This window comes from Schistocerca serialis, chromosome 3 (genome assembly GCF_023864345.2).
Source record: "Schistocerca serialis cubense isolate TAMUIC-IGC-003099 chromosome 3, iqSchSeri2.2, whole genome shotgun sequence".
NCBI lineage: Eukaryota > Metazoa > Arthropoda > Insecta > Orthoptera > Acrididae > Schistocerca > Schistocerca serialis.
Genome location: NC_064640.1, coordinates 699,742,953 through 699,764,538, shown reverse-complemented (window position 1 = coordinate 699,764,538; position 21,586 = coordinate 699,742,953). Strand labels below are relative to the sequence as shown.

General features: G+C 36.8%; 1 protein-coding gene across 1 annotated transcript in view; it reads right to left on the bottom strand.

Moving 5' to 3' along the window:
- Nucleotides 1–21,586, bottom strand: part of LOC126470569 (endosome/lysosome-associated apoptosis and autophagy regulator family member 2-like) — a 221,996-nt gene that overhangs the window by 40,634 nt on the left and 159,776 nt on the right. Inside the window, exons 8-11 of the mRNA XM_050098515.1 lie at nt 12,123–12,340; nt 11,242–11,481; nt 5,804–6,036; nt 2,690–2,831 (exon numbers count right to left, since the gene is read on the bottom strand). Coding sequence (XP_049954472.1) covers nt 2,690–2,831; nt 5,804–6,036; nt 11,242–11,481; nt 12,123–12,340 — 833 coding nt within the window. The remainder of the gene's footprint in view (nt 1–2,689; nt 2,832–5,803; nt 6,037–11,241; nt 11,482–12,122; nt 12,341–21,586) is intronic.

Genomic DNA, 21,586 nt, shown 5'->3' with positions numbered 1-21,586 from the left:
AATAAGAGATACTGAGTTGTTATCATGTAATTAGCTATTGTTCCTAAGTGAGTGTGTTTCAATATCCACGCAATTATTGGTAATTAAAGGTTATAATAAGTTCAGTGGCACATGCTTCCATATGTTGCTCTACACAAAATTTTTTAGTTTCTAAATTTTTTACACTGTGGAAGCTTTTGACATATATGACAACTCCTCCTCTCATCATATTATCTCTATTTACATGTGCAGCTAATTTGTACCCATTGATGCTAACCTTTTGCATATCAGTGACAATGTGATGCTCAGACAGGCATAGTACATCTATTACATTCTCAGTTTCTATATCTTCTAAACAAAGCTCATCAATTTTATTCTTCAGTCCCCCAATATTTTGATGAAATATTCTAACATTATTTTTCACTTTACTTTTGTGAGTATCTTGAACTTTTTTAACATCTTTAATACTTGCCTGGCTGAGTTTCCCACTGCACACTGATCTTACACTAAAAACGAGTTTCCACCATGAGATGTAGTTCCTCCCCCCTTTAAATATCCTGCGATCAGCCTAGCCAGTTTACCCTTCCCTTTCTTGTTGAGGTGTAGGCCATGTCTAGTATAGTCCCACCTACAGAGTGAATCAACAGGAACCACACCAATGTGTAACCCTGCACCAGATCCAAGTAGCCGTTTGAGGAAGTAGAAGTTCCCAGCCTGCCCATCTTGTAGACTTCTGAGGGCCCCATGTGAATGCAGCTTGGATGTGCTCAACATTTTCATCAGACATACATGACTGAACAGTGCTCTTCCCATTGTGTATGCAAAACACTTCCGAGAATTTTGTATGCCAGTCATTAGTCTGCTTGTGAAGGAGCAGTTTCTTGGTGAACTGTCAGTGTAATGCACATTGCACTTGAACAGTGGATTGACTTTGCACAAATTACAACACACAAGACGATTTCTCTTGTGGTATAGTTACCATATTACTATCAACAAACAACAGTACAGCTGTGTCAAAACTTTGAACATTGTTCCATACAGTGACATATCCAATTGTTTCTGTCTTTCATAGTTTGCCTGTTGTCAAGAACTGAAATTTGTTCTCTCTTCTTGAATCACATTATGTATAGAGTATAACAATATGACACTGACATACTTCAAGGAGTTGTAGAGGGTGTTCTGAGAGACAAGCTGAAGATAGGAATTCATGTACAGGATCATCATCACACTGCACTACACAGTTTTGAAATTATGTGGACCAGTTCTGCCACTAGGTCACCCCCTAGGTGCCAGCGACTCATTCGTACACCAACAGGCCACAGAGTGAAGCATCTTACCAACATTCAGGTCACTGAATGGTGTTGAATGTGTCCACACCTGTCACAATAGGTGCAGGAGCATACAAACTCAGGTTAATGGTGTTCCATTTGATGCACCTTTAAGACGAAGACTTAGAAAAACTGTGAATTCAAGTTATATCAGGGAAATGAATTTTTCATCTTTGACCAAAACTAACATCAGAGATAATTTTCTCCAATTACAATCTGTAATTGCCCAATCATAACAAAGCTGAATTCAGAGTGTCAGATGTGATATATTTTCCATTATTCATATTGCCAGGCAATGAAAAATTCACAGCATGAAGAAATTTCTAAATATGCATTAAAGACTATGTTTAATAATGATATAAATTAAAATTTCAGTTTAATATTCCCGGAAAAAAGTCAGTGGTTTTTGAAGCCTCTATAAGCTTATGAACCAATTTTTATATATTGCAGTATTGAATCAAGGAAGTGATGCACATTTTGTTGAGGGAGAGGTCCAATGGTGTTCTAATCAGGGATCATTGTTCCTACAAATGCAAGAAATTAATTATTTTTCAGTTTCAGTTTTGATATCAGTTTAAGGGGTCAAGGGTGGCTATCTCGTTGAATTATAAAGGAATATAAAATTCTTTGTAAAAATGAAATTTTTTGTCTTATTTTGATGCAATAACCCTAAATCCTATGAGTAGGCCATTGCTGCACTTATTCAATGGACTAAATTCTGCAGCACACACCAATTCTTGTAATACCACCAGACATACTGATAGCTCAGTCAGTATAATTATGCATACATCTGGCAAACTTGTTAGGTATGGCACAGAAGGACACGTCTGCTGGTACCAGATAATGTGGCAAAACACCTCAAGCAGATAATGTGGACTGCCATGGGCTTACTTGTCACTAGCCAATGTTTACAGCAATCTTTCTGGTGTATCTGTTGACAATGGGCTTCTAAACTGTGAAGTGGACTTTGTTGTTACCTGCAGTCAAGATCTGGCTAGCACACAAACTTACCTGTCTGCCTAATGCTACTATCTTCACTCACCACACAATTGACAGTTTTGTCTTCAGTGAAAGAAATGACAGCATATGAGGATCAGTTATGGTTTGTATTCAAGTGCTTTCTAGTCAAACCTACAGACAGTGTTCTTCTCCACTGTCATGTAAGTCAGTCAACAAACTTCCAGAGTACCTGTAGTGACCAAAATGCATCCACCACCAGAAATCTTCTGTTTTGTGTAATTCCAGAAGAGTCAGGAACTATTTACTTTCTATGATTTATTTATACATAATTTATGATTAGTAAAACCTGTTTGTTGTAGAAGCAGACACTAATCAGCAAAAGTTATTTGTAGATAGTAAAGTGAATGACATGTGAAACTTACATGTGCTGCTTGTCCCTCCGTCTGATAGGATACATTATTAGAACACTGTGCTTTTGTATGGCCACAGAGACTAATGTTGAACAAATGGTAGTACTGTGCACCAGATGCAGTGAACAGACGACTGCCTTTGACCAGATATGTACTGAAATCAAATGAAAGACATTTAGGTAATAAGTAGACTGAATGAAAAACATTAGTATTTATGAAGGAAGTTTCAGATATTTGAGAGTATAAAGGCAGCCTTTTTAGTGCAAGTAATTGACTTCACCATTTTAGAAAATTTTATACAAGTACAGAAAAGATAGAGTAGGACCAAACCCTCATAAAGAGGCCACTATTAGGATATGAATATAAGAGGTTTACATACTCCCTTTACAAACTTCTAAGATATGCAGAGGGTGCAGGTTTGCCAATGATTTGAATTGGGTCCTATTTTCAGGGACAGACATGTTAAATACATGTTCCACACCCATGAGGATCATCTCATTTTTGGGTCTACGGAACAAAAAGCTGAATCTACTCTAATCTAATCACAGTTATGTACATATATGAATGATCCATTAGATTTCAGGCATGCAACCAGTGAAACTCTGTTCCTTCACCTAATATTTTCCCTGTATATTTTTCAGCCATCTTCTGAGTGGGGTGACTGGCTGAAGCTAAAGTGTTTGCTATGGTCTTTTAAACATGCAGACTATTCCACTGCACATGAGGCCAAAGATGTACAAGTGCCAAAGATGTTGTTCAGTGGCAAAGATCATAAACTGAATCAGTGCTTTGCTGATAAAGTCTTGGCAGGATGTAAGTGTGAAATTAGTTGTTGCACTATAATGACATCTCTGAGAGTTTATTAAAAGAATTGTTGAGTTCCATACTTCGTCCAGGATAAAACTGCTACCTCTGTTAATTAAATTCTTCACCAAACAAATTTCTACTGCTTTCTTCACAACTGACCCACAAAAATATGATGGTGAAACTATGATTTTGGTATTGCGATACCCCACAGAGTGACTGGTGTCAATGCAATGCAATGCCACAAATGATGTATTGGGATGTAAGAGGTGATGTATCTTTGGTGTTGTGTGCATCTTTTATGGACCATTTGTATCATCTGCCAGTTGTGTGAAACACCACATTTGCAGAGCATCAAGACATCTCTGACAGAACCTAGTTCTGTGTTCACTGGATGGTGAAAAATCACTTTCATTTTGCTCTTAGTGAGGATCCAACCTATTTTAGCTGACAAAAGTCTTGGTTTGAATCTTTCTATGCCATTTCCTTCACTCCTATGGTCCACTATTAGCTTTATCCATAGTACCTTGTGTATCTGTCGTGGAAAGTACTACTTTGCTTCAAAAACTCCCTTTAAGTGTAGAAGCTCATCCCACAAAGCACTTCCATCAGCATGCCATGTGCTCTCTGAACCAAAGTCCTGAGAACACCCATTATCTGGGAAAGGTGGTGGCAAGTATTTGCATGTAAATACAAGTCCATGCAAGTCAGTTTCTGATGAACTGCATGTCCCAAGTTGTCTTTGTGCCTTTGCACTGAATGATTGTTTTGGTTCAGGGCTAAGAGGAAGTTCTTAGAAAAATTTGAAACACAATTATGTCACCTATCTGACAAAAGAAGGTGAATAATAATTTGTGGTTATTTCAATAAATCAGTTGTTCGGAACCTGATCAAAAAGATGAGATAGAAATTTTATTTAACTCTTACACTCTCACTTGTAAACCTTCCCAGCAGAATTGAGTAGGACAGTAGCACTTGAACAGACAAAATTTTTGCAGAAGAGGATTGGTCAACACAGGTTTCATCTCAGTTTCAAATGGGTTATCAGACCAAGGTGGCCACTAAGCCATAGTACCCAAAATGAGAGCTCTAAATCAAGTGTTAACTAGGAAACCCATTAGAATAGTTAATGAGCTCACAACAGATCTATGCAGAAGGAAACTGCAAAGAATCAGCTGCAATGAAGTACTTGAAGTGCTGTATGTAAAGTCCAAATTTAATTCATTTCTAAGTTAAATTCTCCCTACCCTTAATAGCTGTTTTCCAATAGGATGATATAGTAATTAAAGATAATAACCAAATGGCCCATGATATCAAATATATAGTATGCCTCTTTAACACTCACTTATGAATGTAACAGAGAAACTTCATATAACTGGTTGAAAAGAAAAAGCATTGCAGTACATGTGACAGTCAGAAATTTGAGATCACTCCAACTACTTCTACAGGAATCTGAAAAAGAACTAGCTCTCTTAAAATAAAAGATTCTCAAAGGCTTGATAACATTACAAACAAAATATTAAAAGCATGTTCTTCTGATGTACTACTGTACTCAACCATGCATTGCTTTCTCAAGGTAGCTTGACCTGGCTTCATATGGGTAGCAATAAGTATGTTAGCAATAGGTATGTATGGACAGATGACTTTTCTGGTACACAGACACAGTCTCTCCATTGAAACTGCCATCTGTAATGTTACAGACAGTGTATTAAAATATCCAAATGACAAAACTTCACCTACTGGGATTTTTTGTGGTCTGTCTAAGGCATATGAGTGCGTAAATCACAACATTCCTTGGAGAAACTTAAAATGTATAGTTTTTGAGATATAAAAAAGAAAATAAACATTTGTAATATTATAGAGGAGAAGCAGTTAGTATGGTATGATAACATGAAGAGCTTCTTGGAGGAGAGTCTGCCATAAATAGCTTGGGAATGGGTTCCTGCAATGAGAAGCAAATGAGGTAGACCATAGAAAAGAGAATGAATTGAATAGAAGTTACTATGGCAAGAAGAAGTTTACAGAAGGGTGAAAGCCAAAATAGGAAGTTATAGCACTTTCAGTATGACAAATGACCTTTGTTTCTGTAAGAAGAAAATCCTCCTCATAAACAGATAGTCTGACACAGACTCAGCAGTATACAAAAAAATTGTTGCTACTTGATTTATTTTGACTGTTGCATATAGCTTTGTGTCCAAAATGTATGAAATGTCATATATCCAATAATAATGAGGTTTTAGTTTTCACATTTTTGTTTTAGTTTTCACAATTTTGTTAGTACAATCACTGTAATGTCCAGCACTGTAATTTTTTAAAGATTACTTTGAAAGTGATCGGAGATCATACTGCAGCCCATCAATGTTGAAGACACAGTTGGTAGTACAAGATACTCCATCAAGACTTGTTAGACCTGGTCCACAAGGTTGACATGATTCTTCACCATAAGCTAATGGATCTGTAACTGTGCTTCCAATGCGGCAATGAGTACATGCTGTAGTGTTAGGGTCAATGTAGTGACCTGGTGGGCATGGAATACACCCATGATCTTCAGTTCCCTGCAATTAATAGATATAAAAGTCAATCAAAAATAAAATTGTATGTATGCATATGTACTGTACAAGCCCCTCTAATAAGAATGAAAATAAAAATTCTAATATTTGAAACTGTATTTGATCATTAAATATAAAAAATACTAATAAATATGGCTAAGAAGATATTGTACACAAAAACTGGTATCATGAAACCCTCTAGACATGACAATAAATGGTAATGAATGACACAAATATAAAAATATTTCACACCTCATGTTGAATAAATAGCAATGTACAATATGCTGCCTTGCCAACAAAATAAGTGGCTCCACATTCAGGGACTCATAGAAAAGACAAATGAATATGCATTACTTATTATTAAATTTGATTTTAGAGTTTACATCCTAATCATAAATGGTAATGACTAGCAAAATGACCTGGCTTCACATGGGTAGCAATAAGTATGATAGCAATAAGTATGTATGGACAGATGACTTGTCTGGTACAGTGGTAATTTTATTTACAGGCCACTGCATAGAGTTATGATTAAAAGTCCAGAGAGCAACATTAACTGAACATCATCACTTTCATATAACTTACATGATGTAAGCAGCATGCTCCAGGAAAGTTTTCAGGAGGCATCAATCTTATGTGGTCCATATGTAGTGTGCATTGGGAGTGACATGTCATGGCAATGATGGAAGGAGCAAGCTACCACACCACCCTCTCCAGCCCAAATCAGTCTATTTGTTAGTGAAAAGTGCATCAAAATCTCTGCAGCAGTTTCTAAGATTACCCTGAACATATGGACAAAACCCACAGTGGGGGACTCCAGTTTATAAAATGTGCAAAGAAGATGAGATAAATAGAAGAATAGGTTCTGGTAGTAATGATTTCATCTGATTCCATTACCTCCACTTCGTGTCCATAGTGGACAACACTGACTTGATCCATGAAGATGTTAGGCAGCAGAAGATGTACAAACCCCACAATGAAAAATCACAACTGGTTGTGCAACAATGAGAATGGTATCTTCAGGTGAGTAGAAAAGATCAAATGGACCCTCATGATCCCACAGCAGGGGCACACACTATGACAGACATCATCATAATAATGAAGGTGAAGATAACTGAAGGAAACAACTCACATTGCTCTGTGAATAGACAGTGGTAGCAGTGGCACAAAAACAAATATGAGCCAGGCTATGCAAATAATCAACAATGGTGTGAGCGATGGCTATGGAGCTGTAAACCAAGAGTGAGAATTTGTGAATCAGTGTGTTAGCAAAAATCGTATCAAAATGCCTACAGTAGTTCCTGGGACTATCCTTCGATACAGACAGGAAATGCAGTGGAGGACTCTAATATATAATGTGCATGGAAGATTTCAAGGAGTTCTGCAGTTCACCACCAGATGGCAATGACAGATGCCATGACTTCTTTTCTTGTCCCTGTTGCAATTACTGGTAAGATCTGATGGAAGTCTATTGAAAACAAAATAATGCAGCCAGTTATAGGGCTGTTGTCGTCACACAAATGTCACATCGTGCTGTGTAGCACTTCAATGGATATTTTATGGGACATCACAACCTCATCCTAAGCAATCAAAGCCCAATCTTGCATCATTTTACCAGTATTACTTTGCTTTGAAACATTATAGATGCTGTTGGTATCAACATAAAATTTCAAGGAAAGTTTGAATGTGGAATGAGCAGTTCAAAAATGAGCTGTGATGCTTGTGCTGACAGTGCAGCAGTCAGGCGGCCTTATGCTTATCTCTGCTAGATGGCAAAAACATCATTTTTGCAATGAATGGGGCTTCAACTCATCACAGTTCATCCAATTAGGACAAAATGTTTATAAATTAGACACACAAACCATCCTTATAAATCAGTCTACTTACTAATGAAACTGTATTAAAATCTTTACTGTAGTTGCTAAGATTATCTTGAACATACAGACAGAAGTGACCAAGAACTTTCATTTATGTACATGGAGATGAAGGACATTCAATCAATTATGGAATTATGATGTAGACAATGCAAGGTAATTACTATTTTATTTTAGCCTATCATTGTCATATCTACATCAAAAAGATAAAAGGTGATGTAGCTCTTCATTTGCTGAAGTATCCATTCATAGTCCATTTTTTTCTTTGGAAATATTTTCCCCATTATTGTTGCAGTGGTAAGGTCATAGACTTCATCTTTTTCAGCTGCAATGTAGTTTTCTGAACTCAAGTTTATTTAATTAATTTTAGAATGAAATTTTCACTCTGTAGTGGAGTGTCACTGACATGAAACTTCATGACAGATTAAAGCCGTGTGTCAGGACTGAGATTGAAACTCAGGACCTTCGCCTTTCACAGGCTAGTGCACTACCGACTGAGCTACCAAACCACAACTCCTGACCCGTCTTCACAGCTAATTAATTTTAGCTTACTAAGTGGTATGAAAATAACATTTATCTTAATGAAACTTTTGTCAGTTTTATTTTATTCTCTGCTCTTACACTCCACTGATACCAAAGCTATACACAGTTTTCATACAATGCTGATTATACAATTGAATTCTGCTAGTTATAAATTCCAGCAAGCATAACATTTCAGGATTTTGATGTTATGATGACATCCCAATTTTTGAACAATGTGTAGATTTAAATGATAGTGGGGTGTTTTAATAAATAACTAAAAACAGCAAGTAGAAGCTGAGCAAGGGATGATGTTTATGGTGATGGTGGTGATGAGTGGAGCATCCAGCTGCCCTAAGTTTTGTTGCAGGTTTTAGAAACTATGTTTCCTCATTCAGTGCATATGAACTGATTCTAGCAAATATTAACCAGCTAGAATGATGACTGTTCTCAGTATGTCATGGTGGCAAGAAAACACAAATTACAATTGCTGATTTTTTGTTTTATTCAAGAAATACAGGATACTATTTAAGGTTTTCTCCTTTTCACTTAATTTTATTTATCTATGAAACTACTGTAGTTCAGAAAAACAACTTCAGAATATAAACAGTTTCTTCCTCTTCTGTACGCTATCTGTAAATTTAGACAACAGTTGGTAATTTTTCATGTGACTTTAAAACAAGTGCCTACTGAGTCAATGAAATGTGTATGGCACTAATATAAATTTTAAGATTTACTAGGAACAAGTCATGTGCATTCGTGATGAAAGAGTCCTACTGTATGGCCTAAAAAATCCTAATTCTGATTATGGGTCATTTAATTAGCATATTGGAGCTGAACCCTATTTAAGGTAAACCCTCATCTAAGGAAAAAATATTTCAGTCTGAGAAATTCATCAAAAAGTGGTTTTAATCTACACAAAATAGGTTATAAAATGCTTTTTGAAAGTATGTTGCTATTAAGGCAATTTTGAAGCCACACTTACAAGAATTGGCATTTGGATTCTTGGTCAGAAATAAGGAAATGGATATTCCAACATTTTTGGAAATTTACCACCTATTCAGGTGAAATAGTGCATGAAAGGTTTTTGGAAATAAATCATTATTAAAGACCTGCTAAAGCATTTTTAAAGCTACATATACGAAAATTGGTATTTGACTTTTTGGTTACAAATAAAAAATAGGTGGTTCAGTGTTTTTGGTAATTCAGCCTCTAAGGGGGTGAAATAGGAGAGCAAATGTTTTATGAAATATTTCATTATGAACAAATTTTCAAAGCTAAGTCTATGAAAATTTGCATTTGGCTTCTCAGTTAGAAACAAAAAATACATGTGTCACTGTTTTTGGAAATTCAACCCCCAATAGTGTGAAACAGGAGGTGAAATGTTTTATGAAAGTATTTCATTGTGAAAGGATTTTTAAAGCTAAATCTGTGAAAATTGGCATTTGGATACTTAGTTAGAAATGAAAGAAATATGTGTTACATGGTTTTTGGAAATTCAACCCCTAAGGACGTGAAATAGAGCCAGACTAATTCACTGACTAATCATCGTCCAGCCAAAACGACTAAGGATAGAAGGTTGAAATATGGTGAGGGTGTGGATCTTATACTGTAGGTATTGTTTAAGAAGGGATAGTTTGAAATTCCATTCCTAAAGGGGGTTAAATAAGGGATGAAAGACTTTTTGAAAATACGTTGCTATTAAGGCAATTTTGAAGATAAAACTATGAAAACTGGTATTTTGCGTCTAGGTTAGAAATACTCATTTCAGCATTTTCAGAAATTCGAGTATTAAGTGGCTAAAATAGTGGCTGAAAGTTTTTTTTAAATAATTTATTATTAAAGAACTATTAAAGCATTTTCAAAGTTACGTCTATGAAAACTGGTATTTGACTTGTCCATCAGAAATAAAAATATATATTTTTAAGTTGATATAAATGGTTGTAGTTTTGTCATAAGTTGCACTGTTAAGTGTCTAATTTTTATTTTTTGATGGTGACTAGTTTTGGACACCTGTGTCGATTTTCAAACTATCTGTGCTATAAGTGTGACAAATACAATGATAGGCCATGTACAGAAACTACCCTGCAGTTATCAAAGTGGTATATGGCTGACTTAACAACAGCAAATTACACCAAATAGGTCAGGCATTAGAGAACCACCTATTTTTCACCTGCAGCATGCTGCAAGTGTTTTTGGAAATGCAGCCCCCTAAGGGAGAGAAATAGCGTATGTAAAGTTTTATGAAATTATTTCATTATGAAAACATGTTCAAATCTAAATATATGAAAATTTATATTTGGCTTCTCTGTTAGGAAATTTTTAAAAAATCATGTTGCCCTGCTTTTGGAAATTCAGCCCCTTAGGGGGTGAAAGAAGGGTGAAAATTTTTAATACAATATTTTCTTATATCAAAAATTAGTTTGAACTTAAATCTGTTAAATCTGATGTTTCACTTCACAGTTAAACATAAAGAAATATGTGTTATGGGATGAAAGTTCCTATGGAAATATCACAACAAGAATAAAAAAGACATGATTAACAAAAACCTTGGACCCCAGCTACCAGAATCACTTTTGGTCAGACTATGCTTCTATGGCCTTAATTGGTGTGAAAAGTTTAGAAGGTTTTGCAATTTGTGAAAAACATAAGAATCTGATTAAATTAAAAGAAAAAAAATCTGTGCAGACTATACAGAGTACATGAGAAGTACTTGAAACAGTCCAGACAGGTAGTTATTTAAGAAAAATGAAAATAATATTAATTTTTAGATCCATTGGCAACTAGAACAATTGACACTGAGGAGATGGTATTTAATTACCTGATGACAAGGCAAACAAGTTGAGGCTCCTCCATCAATAGTATTTGTCACATTAATGGAATAAATTTTGGCAATATCATCTTCCAACATTTCTTCATTACTGTCTTCATCTAGTGGAAGTTTTTGAAATGCCCAGCTAAATGTGTATGAATCATTCTGCATTAGGGCGAGCACAAAGTCTTGTCTAGGTTGCGATTCTGTCCACCTTTGAATTACAGAGAGTTCTTTCGAATCAGAACCCTGAAAAGAAAATGGTAAAAAATATTAGTTATTTCATCATGGATAGGCTGATGGATTAGAATAATTTTGCATGCAATTCTTCTAGGTTTTAGACTGTCTCAGAAATGATGCTCTAACATACTGCTCACTACTACAAGTTACTTTCATCAGGACAAAATACATATTACAGCACTACACACCCTGACAGAAAACACTAGTAATTGTGGCCAAACCATTGGTTCATCATTTTACAACTTGACATGGTCTACAACCCAGAAGAATTTTATGGAAATTAACTCTGGCCATGAAAGTCTTTGATCTTAAATTAAAATAAAAGAATATGAATTATGCTGTGTCATACCACCAGTTTTCATAAACCAGATTTGTAAGTAAGAAGACACATTTCTCATGAACATTGCTAAAATGTCACTCGATAACATCACACAGCTATTTACAACGTGATTCTAAGTAGTCTTTCTTTGTGTTGAAGAGTCACTAATTTTTCACTCTCAGCCACAGACTGAAGACAGTTTCTGTGCATGTTGTACTTAATAGAGAATGATAATGACAGGTGAATGAGGCATATAGTGTTATAGTTTCATAGCCATGTTCATATATTTTGTTGTTAATTAATTTGTAAATTTTCTACATTAAAAGCCTACCTGCATGAAAACAAATTCACATTTGCTTCTACATATGAGTTCAAAAGAGAATGAAATGCTTCCGACTTCTAGATGATGGTCGGAACTGAATCCTCCTTGGCTTCTAAAACCAGCAACATTTAATGAAAGAAGCAAATATGCACCATAGTTTTGGTTGTGAGCAGAGTGAATATATGATCCAGCACACTGCCATCCAAGTCCATTGCTGCATCGGGTACCTGATGAACAATATAAATATTTTAAAATAAATACACTAAATGGGGCAATTTGATGTATAATTACATGAAATACCTACATCTACCTCTACATCTATAAATATTATTAAAGTAGACTAGATGTTACTGATGTTGGTTGCACAATTTTACAGATTAATGTATATAACTGAAAATCAAAACTGAAACGTTAATCTTATTACAATAGTAGAACTGATCTACATATCACCTTGAAAGGCAACAAAAGAAGATGTAAAAGGAAGGAAATGTACTGTTATGGAAAATTATTATGTCTTGATAAAGTATTTTGTCAAAAATACAGTTTCTCATATGGAGATAACGAAGCTATGTTTCTCTGCAGGAGGGAAAAAAAATGAAATACAAGTGTATATTCACAAAAACGAAACACATCATATGCATAAGGGAAAACTGTGTCATAATAATGGATTGATTAGTAAAACAAAAAGGGACACCCTAACATTGAGAATAAGCCAATAAATTTTAATATTCAATGAATATCAAAAGCAAACTGAAATTCCTTTCAAATAGACTATTTTTTTTTCTAGCACATAATTACAATCCATATTCAAAAGCTAAATAATATTATATTTTCCAAACTGAATACAACTCTGCATGCATGCTCCACTCCAGTGTGTTACACAGTGCTGTTGACTGGACCACCCTGTTGGAATTTATATTTACACTTAATCGTCTAAATAAATACATCTACAGGGTGTTTCAAAAATGAATTTACTACTTTAAAAATTCATATAAACTTATTGAAAGAAGATATAGAGCTGGGTTTAGTGTTATTTTGTAGGGAAACACATCAAGTTTTTTTACCTTAAACTAAAGATGTCGCATGTGGCTTCCACTGGTTATTCTGCACACATCCTATCGGAAGTCAATTTCTTCCCAAAGGTGCTGTAGCATTGTAGGTGTAGCTTGCTCAGTGGCAGAGTAAATTTTTGCTCTAAGTTCAGGAAGAGAATCTGGCACAGAAGGGACAAACACTACATCCTTGATGAATCCCCATACAAAAAAATTGATTGGTGTCAGGTCTCGGGAACATGGGGTTCATGCAATTGACGCCTCACGACTAAACCATTGACCTGGAAAGCAGTCACTGAGAAAATCTCATTCATCAGCTAGTTAGAGGGGTGGTGCACCATCTTGCATGAAATAAACATTTCATTCTTGGTCATCCTCATCGATCTCTGGTATCAAAAATTGTTGTAACATATCCAGGTATACTATCCCATTGATGGGTATCTCATGGAAAAAAAGGGGCTGTACATTTTGTTCTTGCTCAATGCACAAAGACCGTTCAGCATAGGGCTACCACAAACATGTTGCAATATCTTATGTGGATTTTCACTGCCCAAAATCCTACAGTTTTGTGTGTTAGCCTTACCACTTAAGTGAAAAGTAGACTTGTCAGAAAAGATGATATTGTCCAAGAAATGTTCATCCTCATGTAATTGATTTAACGTACCCACACAGAAGTTCTTGCAAGGAATTTTATCAGTGTATTTTACTGCCTGTATGATAATTAATCTGAATGGTTTCAAATGCAAACGGTTTCTCAATACATGCCAAACAGATGTATGTGGGATTTGCAGTTAGCGACATGCACTACGGATCAATTTTGTAAGGCTGTTGACAAAACATTGTCTCACTTGCCAACGATGTCGTCAGATGTGCTTGGAAAATTTGATGATTCCCCACATCTTACTGAGCACCCTGTTTCTACAAAACATTTATGCCACTCATAAATTGTAGGCCTTCTAAGAGGATCTTTAGTATACTTGGTATGGAAATTACACTGAACTGTTATTACCGACTTCGGTTCTTCAACCCTAAACACACCTCTAGCATGCTCAGGTCCAGTGAAGGTAGCTATCTTTAACTCAACTGCCACTAACACTCCTTACAATATGATTTGGCACTAACAAACTATGTCAGACAAAACTTGATGTATTTCCCCACAAATTAACACTACAATCACCTCTGTAGGTACTATGAATTAATTTACATGAATTTTCAAAATTGTAGTGTCCTTTTTGAAACACCCTGTATTTCAAAGTCACAATCATTTGGTCTTTAACTGCTTATTGAAGAATCCTTTAAGGGAAGCTGAATAAAAAGTAGAGCTTTCAATATTCAGAAAGAAACTATTTAGTTACACTGTGGTTCCCCTACCTTATGTATGTATGGTTCAGTCTTTAATCAGAATTTTATGTTAAATCAGATACTACTGTCCAAGCTCTCATGAAAGTCTGTCACATGTTGTACATTTAGGTGGCACATCTTGAGGAAAAATCAGAGAATCAACCAAGTGGTCATCTCAGACTGTGTGGAAAATCATGTAAAATGTACATTCAGGCTGTACAACATGTCAGAACTTTATGATTAGCTAATACAATTCATTCAAATTAGGTCTAACATATCTTCTCCCTGAGATTTCAAACATCTAACTCACATGGCCAATTGAAGAAATGATTTTTTGTCTATGGAGAAAAATGATTGCTATTTTATACACTACCTTTCACTTCAGACACAATAACAAAATGTGATAACAATCATAAACAATTTTGGTCAGATTGTATATGCCTGTCACAGACAGAATCTTAAGTGGGTAATGAATAGCTAAAACCAGTTACGTGTGGTATTATATTATGTGATTATGTCTAAAATAAAAATAAATGTATATCACATAGTGATACTTGTGGTTGTAATCCTAACTGATCTTGTCACTGGACAGCTTTTTGAATGAGCTTGTCCAAAACCTGTAATAGAAGGAACTTCTACACCCTCTCCCTTCATCCCCACATCAACACTTCATTTCTGCAGGATCAAAAATGTTTTCAAATGGGATAGAAGAGATAGAGAAGATCCAATGAAGGGCAGCATGTTTCAACATGGGTTTACTTAGTTGGCATGAGACTATTATAGAAATGCTCAACAAACTCCAGTGGTAGACACTATAAGAGAGACATTGTGCACCAGGGAAAGGTTTACTACCTAAATTTTGAGAGAGTACTTTCAGGGAGAGTCAGACAATATATTAATTCCTTCCACAAACATCTCACAAAATTACCTCAATGAGAAAATTTGAGAAATTAGAGCTAATAAAGAGTCTTACTGACATGCAGTCTTCCCATGCCTTGTTCATGAGTGGAACAGAGAAAGAGGGAGCAGCTGGTTGTACCAGAAGTACCGTCCGCCATCTACCATCAGGTGGCTGATGGAGTACTGATGTAGATGTAGGTGTAGATGTATCTACAATGCCACCTCCCTCAGTGGTGGTGTGATTTCCATGTCAAGAATTTCAAACACATTCATTGGCTCAGTTATATCAGGACAAGTAATGCTGATGCAAGGTCATCTATCAATTACCCAACTTGCATAATGTACACAACACTATTTTATTAAGTGTCTTTAACTTTATATCTGCATAACCTACTCCTCCCCCCCCTCTCACCACTCTCTCTCTGTTTCCTCTCTCTCAACCCCCCACCCCTCCCCCCCACCCCATACACACACACACACACACACACACACACACACACACACACACACACACACACACACACACTTGCTACTACTTAAACCATCATTACTACTACAGATCACTACACTTGTATCACTATCATGCATTGAATATTAATGCAGTAACTTGCTCTGCACTGAATGTCGTGTAGCATAGAACTTCCTGTTAAAATATTTTTTGTATGCTTAAGTGTATATATGATCACGTCATCAACAGAAAAAAGATCAAAGAGAAAAAAAAGATGCACCAAAAAGGAATTATGCAAATACAATGGAAATAGGTAGATGTGATGTGCATATACAGATAAACAAACGATTACCATTTCAGAAAAATTGAATGGTTTATTCAAGAGAAAGAGCTTTACAAAATGAGCACGTAAGTAACCAGGTGGTCCACCTCTGGCCCTTGTTGTTGTTGTTGTGGTCTTCAGTCCTGAGACTGGTTTGATGCAGCTCTCCATGCTACTCTATCCTGTGCAAGCTTTTTCATCTCCCAGTACCTACTGCAACCTACATCCTTCTGAATCTGCTTAGTGTATTCATCTCTTGGTCTCCCTCTACGATTTTTACCCTCCATGCTGCCCTCCAATACTAAATTGGTGATCCCTTGATGCCTCAGAACATGTCCTACCAACCGATCTCTTCTTCTGGTCAAGTTGTGCCACAAACTTCTCTTCTCCCCAATCCTATTCAATACTTCCTCATTAGTTATGTGATCTACCCATCTAATCTTCAGCATTCTTCTGTAGCACCACATTTCGAAAGCTTCTATTCTCTTCTTGTCCAAACTATTTATCGTCCATGTTTCACTTCCATACATGGCTACACTCCATACAAATACTTTCAGAAATGACTTCCTGACACTTAAATCAATACTGGATGTTAACAAATTTCTCTTCTTCAGAAACGCTTTCCTTGCCATTGCCAGCCTACATTTTATATCCTCTCTACTTCGACCATCATCAGTTATTTTGCTCCCCAAATAGCAAAACTCCTTTACTACTTTAAGTGCCTCATTTCCTAATCTAATTCCCTCAGCATCATCCGACTTAATTAGACTACATTCCATTATCCTTGTTTTGCTTTTGTTGATGTTCATCTTATATCCTCCTTTCAAGACACTGTCCATTCCATTCAACTGCTCTTCCAAGTCCTTTGCTGTCTCTGACAGAATTACAACGTCATCGGCGAACCTCAAAGTTTTTATTTCTTCTCCATGAATTTTAATACCTACTCCGAATTTTTCTTTTGTTTCCTTTACTGCTTGCTCAATATACAGATTGAACAACATCGGGGAGAGGCTACAACCCTGTCTTACTCCCTTCCCAACCACTGCTTCCCTTTCATGTCCCTCGACTCTTATCACTGCCATCTGGTTTCTGTACAAATTGTAAATAGCCTTTCACTCCCTGTATTTTACCCCTGCCACCTTTAGAATTTGAAAGAGAGTATTCCAGTCAACATTGTCAAAAGCTTTCTCTAAGTCTACAAATGCTAGAAACGTAGGTTTGCCTTTCCTTAATCTTTCTTCTAAGATAAGTCGTAAGGTCAGTATTGCCTCACGTGTTCCAGTGTTTCTACGGAATCCAAACTGATCTTCCCCGATGTTGGCTTCTACTAGTTTTTCCATTCGTCTGTAAAGAATTCGTGTTAGTATTTTGCAGCTGTGACTTATTAAGCTGATAGTTCGGTAATTTTCACATCTGTCAACACCTGCTTTCTTTGGGATTGGAATTATTATATTCTTCTTGAAGTCTGAGGGTATTTCGCCTGTTTCATACATCTTGCTCACCAGATGGTAGAGTTTAGTCAGGACTGGCCCTCCCACGGCCGTCAGTAGTTCCAGTGGAATATTGTCTACTCCGGGGGCCTTGTTTCGACTCAGGTCTTTCAGTGCTCTGTCAAACTCTTCACGCAGTATCATATCTCCCATTTCATCTTCATCTACATCCTCTTCCATTTCCATAATATTGTCCTCAAGTACATTGCCCTTGTATAGACCCTCTATATACTCCTTCCACCTTTCTGCTTTCCCTTCTTTGCTTAGAACTGGGTTTCCATCTGAGCTCTTGATATTCATACAAGTCGTTCTCTTATCTCCAAAGGTCTCTTTAATTTTCCTGTAGGCGGTATCTATCTTACCCCTAGTGAGATAGGCCTCTACATCCTTACATTTGTCCTCTAGCCATCCCTGCTTAGCCATTTTGCACTTCCTGTCGATCTCATTTTTGAGACGTTTGTATTCCTTTTTGCCTGTTTCACTTACTGCATTTTTATATTTTCTCCTTTCATCAATTAAATTCAATATTTCTTCTGTTACCCAAGGATTTCTACTAGCCCTCGTCTTTTTACCTACTTGATCCTCTGCTGCCTTCACTACTTCATCCCTCAAAGCTACCCATTCTTCTTCTACTGTATTTCTTTCCCCCATTCCTGTCAATTGCTCCCTTATGCTCTCCCTGAATCTCTGTACAACCTCTGGTTCTTTTAGTTTATCCAGGTCCCATCTCCTTAAATTCCCACCGTTTTTTTTGTTTCTTCAGTTTTAATCTACAGGTCATAACCAATAAATTGCGGTCAGAGTCCACATCTGCCCCTGGAAATGTCTTACAATTTAAAACCTGGTTCCTAAATCTCTGTCTTACCATTATATAATCTATCTGATACCTTTTAGTATCTCCAGGGTTCTTCCATGTATACAACCTTCTTTCATGATTCTTAAACCAAGTGTTAGTTATGATTATGTTGTGCTCTGTGCAAAATTCTACCAGGCGGCTTCCTCTTTCATTTCTGTCCCCCAATCCATATTCACCTACTATGTTTCCTTCTCTCCCTTTTCCTACACTCGAATTCCAGTCACCCATGACTATTAAATTTTCGTCTCCCTTCACAATCTGAATAATTTCTTTTATTTCATCATACATTTCTTCAATTTCTTCGTCATCTGCAGAGCTAGTTGGCATATAAACTTGTACTACTGTAGTAGGTGTGGGCTTCGTATCTATCTTGGCCACAATAATGCGTTCACTATGCTGTTTGTAGTAGCTTACCCGCATTCCTATTTTCCTATTCATTATTAAACCTACTCCTGCATTACCCCTATTTGATTTTGTGTTTATAACCCTGTAGTCACCTGACCAGAAGTCTTGTTCCTCCTGCCACCGAACTTCACTAATTCCCACTATATCTAACTTCAACCTATCCATTTCCCTTTTTAAATTTTCTAACCTACCTGCCCGATTAAGGGATCTGACATTCCACGCTCCGATCCGTAGAACGCCAGTTTTCTTTCTCCTGATAACGACATCCTCTTGAGTAGTCCCCGCCCGGAGATCCGAATGGGGGACTATTTTACCTCCGGAATATTTTACCCAAGAGGACGCCATCATCATGTAATCATACAGTAAAGCTGCATGCCCTCGGGAAAAATTACGGCTGTAGTTTCCCCTTGCTTTCAGCCGTCTCTGGCCCTTATGCATGGAGTTATTCGGCTTGGCATTATTTTGACAGAGCTGTTGCATGTTCTACCAAGGAATATCATGCCAATGACCTTGCTGTCTAAGTAGGTTTTGGCAAGCATGAAGACAAGCAGTAGAAACTCTTGCTGTGTGCGTGCAGGCATTATCTTGCTGAAATGTAACTCCATAATGGTTTGTCATGAAGGGCAACAAATTGGGGCCTAGAATATCATCAATGTACCACTGAGCTCTAAGAGTGCCACTGAAGACAACCAAAGGGGTCCTGCTATGGAAAGAAATGGCACCCCAGACCATCACTCCTAGTTGTGAGGCTGTATGGCAGGCAACAATCAGGTTGGTATCCCATCACTGCCTGGGGCATCTCCAGACACGTGTTCAACCTGAAATTTCACTGACTGAAGTACAGTTGTCATCAGTGATGAGTCTCACTTTGAAATGAGCCCTGATGAGCAATGAAGACGTGTTTGGAGACGTCCCAGACAGTGATGGGTCACCAACCTGACTTGTGCACCTCATACAACAAGTGGTTCATATGATCACTAAACATACAGTTCACTACTACACAATGTGTTTGAGGGCTTATGGCAAGCAGGTCCTTAGATTATGCTTATTTCCAGAAATTCTCATTTTAAAAGCCATAAATTGTTGTCTTCTGTTATATATATATATATTTATGGCTTTTAAATATATATATATATATATATATATATATATATATATATATATATATATATATATATATATATATATATATATATATAATACAAAGATGATGTGACTTACCATACGGAAGTGCTGGCAGGTCGATAGAAACACAAACAGTCACATACATACACACAAAATTCAAGCTTTCGCAACAAACTGTTGTCCCATCAGGAAAGAGGGAAGGAGAGGGAGAGACGAAAGGAAGTGGGTTTTAAGGGAGCGGAAAGACTTACCTTAGGGGGAAAAAAAGGACGGGTATACACTCGCACACACACACACATATCCATCCACACATATACAGACACAAGCAGCTTTTGATTTTGATGTGTAGGTGAAGGATTAGGTGGGTGAGGGCAATGGATTGTTCAGTTTGGAACTGGTATAGGGACTGATGGAAAGAAGGGTTGCAGCCAGAGATGGGAACTGTAAGTGTGAGGCCTTTGGCAGTAATGCCAAATATCAGACAAGCCTGATAAAATAGAATATGGGAGCGTAATCTGGCTAGGGCGAAGGCATGTTTGCGGAGGGAATGTAAATAAAACTTAATGGGGTCGTTGTGGGGGTGTTGTGAGGGTGACATGGTATTAGAAGGTGGAAAGTGTAACATGAGGCTGAAATGAAAATGAAAATAAAAATATATGGGGAGGGATAAAGGTGGACTCGAAAGTAACTGGAGATCTGGTGTGAAAAAAGGTGAAAAGGTGTTGGTTACAGCTGGGCTATGTTGGACTTGGGTTGGTATACAACGATGTGCACAAAGGTTAGGTGTTTGTGTTGCTGTCAAAACACGTTAGAGGACGGAGAAATTCGGGAAAATTTCGAAAAAACTGGGTGTAAGATTTTAAAAGGAGTGGTTTTGTGGTGGCAGATTATGAAAATGAGGCTAACAATTGTCTGACGAAGAAATAATGACGTTAAAACCTGTGGGAAGCGGCAAAAATTATCAGTGATGTGGGAAAAACGGAAATGGAAATAAAGCGAAAGTTATTAGAACTAGCCGAAATGGTTGTTTAAAAGGTGAAAGGGACTGTTTGTGAACTAGAAATGGTGGATTTTATAGCGGAGGTAGTGTTGAAAGCGGGGAAAAAAATTTTTTTTTTTGTTATGGTTTGGAAGTGGATTACGTATTATTGAGTATATATAGGCGGGATAAAATTGTACAGCAGATTACGGTAAAAAGGAGGAGGTAAATACAAAGCGAAACTACTGGCAAAAACAGAAAGAGAAAATAAGACGATAGAAAACATTTCGAAATGCAACAGTGACAATAACAAACGTAATTGTTGGGTTCAAATTAATGATATTAATATAATAGAGGGAAATATTCCACGCGGGAAAAATATATTTAAAAACAAAGATGATGTGACTTACTATACGAAAGTGCTGGCAGGTCGATAGAAACACAAACAGACACATACATACACACAAAATTCAAGCTTTCGCAACAAACTGTTGCCTCATCAGGAAAGAGGGAAGGAGACGGAAAGACGAAAGGAAGTGGGTTTAAGGGAGAGGG